Source organism: Gavia stellata, chromosome Z, assembly GCF_030936135.1.
Source record: "Gavia stellata isolate bGavSte3 chromosome Z, bGavSte3.hap2, whole genome shotgun sequence".
In the NCBI taxonomy this organism is placed as follows: Eukaryota; Metazoa; Chordata; class Aves; order Gaviiformes; family Gaviidae; genus Gavia; species Gavia stellata.
Window position 1 is genome coordinate 10,446,118 of NC_082637.1, and position 4,490 is coordinate 10,450,607.

The 4,490-nt window shown below is 54.0% G+C and overlaps 1 protein-coding gene across 1 annotated transcript; it reads left to right on the top strand.

The window, feature by feature from the left end:
- Positions 1–838: 838 nt before the first annotated feature.
- On the top strand, positions 839–3,230 carry LOC104263637 (myogenesis-regulating glycosidase-like). Its single transcript, XM_009820414.2, has one exon. It carries the CDS (start codon positions 1,034–1,036, stop codon positions 3,128–3,130), a length of 2,097 nt encoding a protein of 698 aa, XP_009818716.2. The 5' UTR covers positions 839–1,033; the 3' UTR covers positions 3,131–3,230.
- The last annotated feature ends 1,260 nt before the right edge of the window (positions 3,231–4,490 follow it).

The following is a 4,490-nucleotide window of genomic DNA, read 5'->3' on the forward strand; positions in this document are numbered from 1 at the left end:
GCGACATGTGTCATCTTGTGCGTTTCTCAGCAAAACAAGGTTTTAATGCAGTCCTGGTCTTGCAACAACTTCAGTTTAACACCCCCATCCCCAAACTCTGTACCTAAGTATCTTCCACCTCCACTGCACTATAGCAACTTTCCTGGCATAAGCCTGGGAGTTACAGAAACTGAATTAGGATAAAAAATGGAGAAGCGGAGGCAGGGAAACATCCTACTTTTCCCCTGCTCGGGCAAGAGGGGCTGTCCCAGGGTGACGTCTCCAGGATGGGCAGTAGGGCAGGCAGCTGAAGGGCTCTGCCCAGCCGACCTGGAGCCATGCAGCGCTGGCAACAAGGCGTGTGTGTATGTACCCTCACCCCATGCAGCTCAGGGAAGGAGCGAAGTGCAGGGAGATAACACATCACTTGCCGGCTGCATCCCCGGCGCGTGGTAGGGAACAGCAGACAGAGGCTGGTCGTTTCAGCATAGCATGTGTCTGCCTGCATTTGATGCAGAGAAGTTGTGACCAGTGGTAAAATTCAGCAGGGCGTATAGCTAATGTAAAAACAGATTAGCTTGTGATGTCCACCTTGTATGCTCAGGTACCAGCCCCTTTCCCTGGCCCCATTCTCCTCCAGGCTCTGCCCTGACTTTCATCCCTTCGCCCTTGCTCTGCGGGACGCAGTGAGGCTGCAGCCAAGAGAGGGTCACGGGAATCCTGGCACAGCCCTGCTCCAAAGAAGCTCAGCCCAGCTGCCAGTGGACAGGCTGCCACTGCACAGAGCAAAGCAAGCCAGAGCTGCAGAGCCAGGGAGGCTGCTGGGCTGCAAACGGGAGGAGAGGAGCTATGACTGTTATCAAGATTTAAGTGGTGGTTTTGTGTGTTTGTAACCCTCTGTTTCATGAAATAACACTGCACGTGTGAGTGGCCAGGCTTTGGAAAGGAGACTGTGACAGCCTTCATGCAGCATCTTGGATTTTCTGTCCACCAGTTGGAGAAAAAAAATTCAGCAGGGAAGTTTCTATCCAAGCGTTGACGCTGCGAAGGAGTCATGGACAGTCTGATTACCCACCGCACAGGAAAACACAGAAACGCTCAAAAGGAGGATGTCAAAGAAGCATGTTTGCCTGAAAACGTCACGCCAGTGAAGCAGAAGCCCTCCAAGGAGCTGAGGCCCATGCTCGGGGCCATCTTGCTGGGCCTCTTCCTGTTCATTGCTGCGGTGGTGGCCTGGTGCTACTACACCATGTCCCTGCGGAAGGCGGAGCGGCTCAAGACGGAGCTGATGGACCTGCGCGCAGACGGCTTCGTCATCCGGAACCAGCACGGGGAGGTGGTCTTCCGGCTGGCCTTCCGCTCGGGCAGCCTTGACCTGGAGTCGTGCTCCAAGGAGGGCGAGATTTTGAGCTGCACGCGGTCGGGCGGGGGGCCGCTCAACTTCTTCATCCAGACGGTGAAGCCCAAGGACACGGTCATGTGCTACCGTGTGCGCTGGGAAGAGCTGGCGGCCGGCCCGGCAGTGGAGCACACCATGTTCTGGGAGGATGCCCACTGGTACGGGGGCTCGGAGATGAGCACCCAGCACTGGCCCATCCGCCTGGCCGGCTACCAGGAGCCCGTGCCCTACGTGACAAGCGACGTCTACTCCTTCCGCGACAGCTTTGGCGGCATCCTCGAGCGCTACTGGCTCTCCTCCAAGGCAGCGGCCATCAAGATCAACGACTCCGTGCCCTTCCACCTGGGCTTCAACGCCACTGAGCGTGCCCTCTTCTTCCAGGCCCGCTACAAGGACTCCCCCTACAAGCCCCCACCGGGGCAGCAGCCCTTCCCCGAGCTCAGCTACCGCGTCTGCGTGGGCTCCGATGTTACCTCCATCCACAAGTACATGGTGCGCCGGTACTTCAACAAGCCCTCCAAGATCCCTGCCGAGAACGCCTTCCGATATCCCATCTGGTCCACCTGGGCGCTCTACAAGAACAATATCGACCAAGATAAAGTTCTTCATTTTGCAAGAAACATTAAGAAGTACCATTTTAACTGCAGCCACATTGAAATTGATGACATGTACACGCAAGCCTATGGGGACTTTGACTTTGACCCTGTCAAGTTCCCCAATGTGACAGAGATGTTTGCAAAACTGAGGGAGGATGGGTTTAAGGTCACCCTGTGGATTCATCCCTTCATACACACAGATTCCTTCAATTTTGGGGTGGGGATCGAGCGTCAGCTTTTCATCAAGGAGCCATCTGGGCGGCTGCCAGCCATGGTGGAGTGGTGGAATGGCATCGGGGCCATCCTGGACTTCACCAACCCGGCAGCCCGGGACTGGTTCCAGAGCCACCTGCGTCAGCTCCGACACAAGTACGGCATCTCGTCCTTCAAGTTCGACGCGGGTGAGACCAGCTACCTGCCCAAGCAGTTCAGCACCTTCCGCCCACTCTCGGACCCCAGCATCTGGTCACGGCGCTACACGGAGATGGCCATCCCCTTCTACGAGCTGGCTGAGGTGCGGGTGGGCTACCAGTCGCAGAACATCTCCTGCTTCTTCCGCATCATTGACCGCGACTCCGTCTGGGGCTACGAGCTTGGCCTCAAGTCCCTCATCCCCACGGTGCTCACCATCAGCATGCTGGGGTACCCTTTTGTACTGCCAGATATGATTGGAGGAAACTTCCTCCCCAACAAGACAGAGGGGGCAGTGGAGATCCCCGACCGGGAGCTGTACGTGCGGTGGCTGGAGCTGTCGGCCTTCATGCCCTCCATGCAGTTCTCCATCCCGCCCTGGCTCTATGACAAGGAGGTGGTGGAGATCGCGCAGAAGTTCACAGAGCTCCACGAGTCGCTGGTGGCCCCGCTGCTGCTGGAGCTCGCTGGGGAGGTCACCGACACGGGTGACCCCATCATCCGTCCCATCTGGTGGATCTCGCCCCGCGACGAGGCCACGCACAGGATCGACTCCCAGTTCCTCATTGGTGACACCCTCATGGTGGCCCCCGTCCTGGAGATGGGCAAGCAGGAGCGTGACGTCTACCTGCCAGCGGGCAAGTGGCGCAGCTACAAGGGGGAGTTGTTTGAGAAGACCCCCGTGCTGCTCACGGACTATCCTGTCGACCTGGACGAAGTTGCCTATTTCCTCTGGGTTTCCTAACAGGCTCCTCCATCAGCTATGCAATGGTCTCAGGGATTAATGAACCAATGACTTTAATGACCTGGGCAGAGTAATAGTTTTTAAAGTCAAAATACTTCAGTATGAAATTCAAAGAGAACATTGCGACCTCTGTTTTGTGTTGCATGTGCTGTAAAATAACATACTTATTAAAATACATTAGATGGCTGTCTTTTTATTGCAGTCTAAGTAATACAACGTATAGACACACAGTCTCTGGTCGTAATCTTTTCCCAGCAAGAAATGCCATGCACGTGTCTGGTTTATATAGGAAATTACATGGACTCCTTTGTTACCCAGTTTCACAGCTGATCCCTTGAGATATTTATAATTTCATTTACTTAGTGGAGGAGGCAGTTGCAGCAGAGTACTTTTTTTTTTTACAAAAAGCAGTCTGTGATTATCATGAAAAGGAAGGCACCCAATTTTCTGCCTGCATGTCAGATGGGTGCTGATGCAGGAACAAGGGGAGTTTCCATTTCCCATGGCCTCAGCTATCTGAGCAAGGAGAAAGAAGCTATAGCACTTGCTATCGCTGTGGCAACCGCTTCCCACCTTTTGTTGGAAGAAATTGTTGAGAACCATGTCTGTGGTGTGGATTCAGCCAAGCCTGTAAACAGGTGGTGAAATCTCATGGCAGTCAAGGTTAAAACTTAGCACCAAGTCATGCATGGGTTAGGACCTAATAGGATCCATTTGTGTTTTGGGACCACATTTAGAGCCAAAGAGTGCAATCCATCAGGTCCCAGGAGAGAATTCGGCCATCATCCTCCTGAGAAAACTCAGACAATTAACAACCAGCCCAAGTGCCCTTCTGCCTCAGTTTCCCCATGGAAAATATTCTCTCATGCCACAGCTGTGTTGAGGGAGATCCCTGTGCATGAGCCAGCATCCTTCTGCGCATGGAGGTGACTTCTTCTGGGTGAAGGTGTCTCAGCAGCACCTGCAGGCTTGCGGTAGGCAGGCTGGCTGTGAAATGGTCTCCACTCTTGGTCCAATCTTCTCCGTTTTTAAGCAAAGAGAAGTTTAAAGGTGACAGGACTGAGGAGTTTAGAAGAGTCCTGGGTTATCTGGGCTGCAATGCCCCTTCCCAAAGCAAGAAGGTGACCCCAGTGCACTGCTAGTAGGCACCTGGCGGGTAAAGCTGTGCATGGCCCCAAAGCAGGAGAAAGCTCCTTTCTTTAGGGGTTTGCCCCAGAGCTGGTCCATATAAAAAATAAACAGGGGCTGGAGAACATCACACTCACTCTAGATCTGGTTTGGTGCTCAGGTGAAGCATGTTCAAAACCGTCTCAGACCCCTCATCACTCATCAGTGGGTCCGTTGTGCCACAAGCACCCTG

Excerpts from the sequence above, each read along its gene's own strand:
- LOC104263637 (XM_009820414.2), top strand. The coding sequence starts at position 1,034 with ATGGACAGTCTGATTACCCACCGCACAGGAAAACACAGAAACGCTCAA.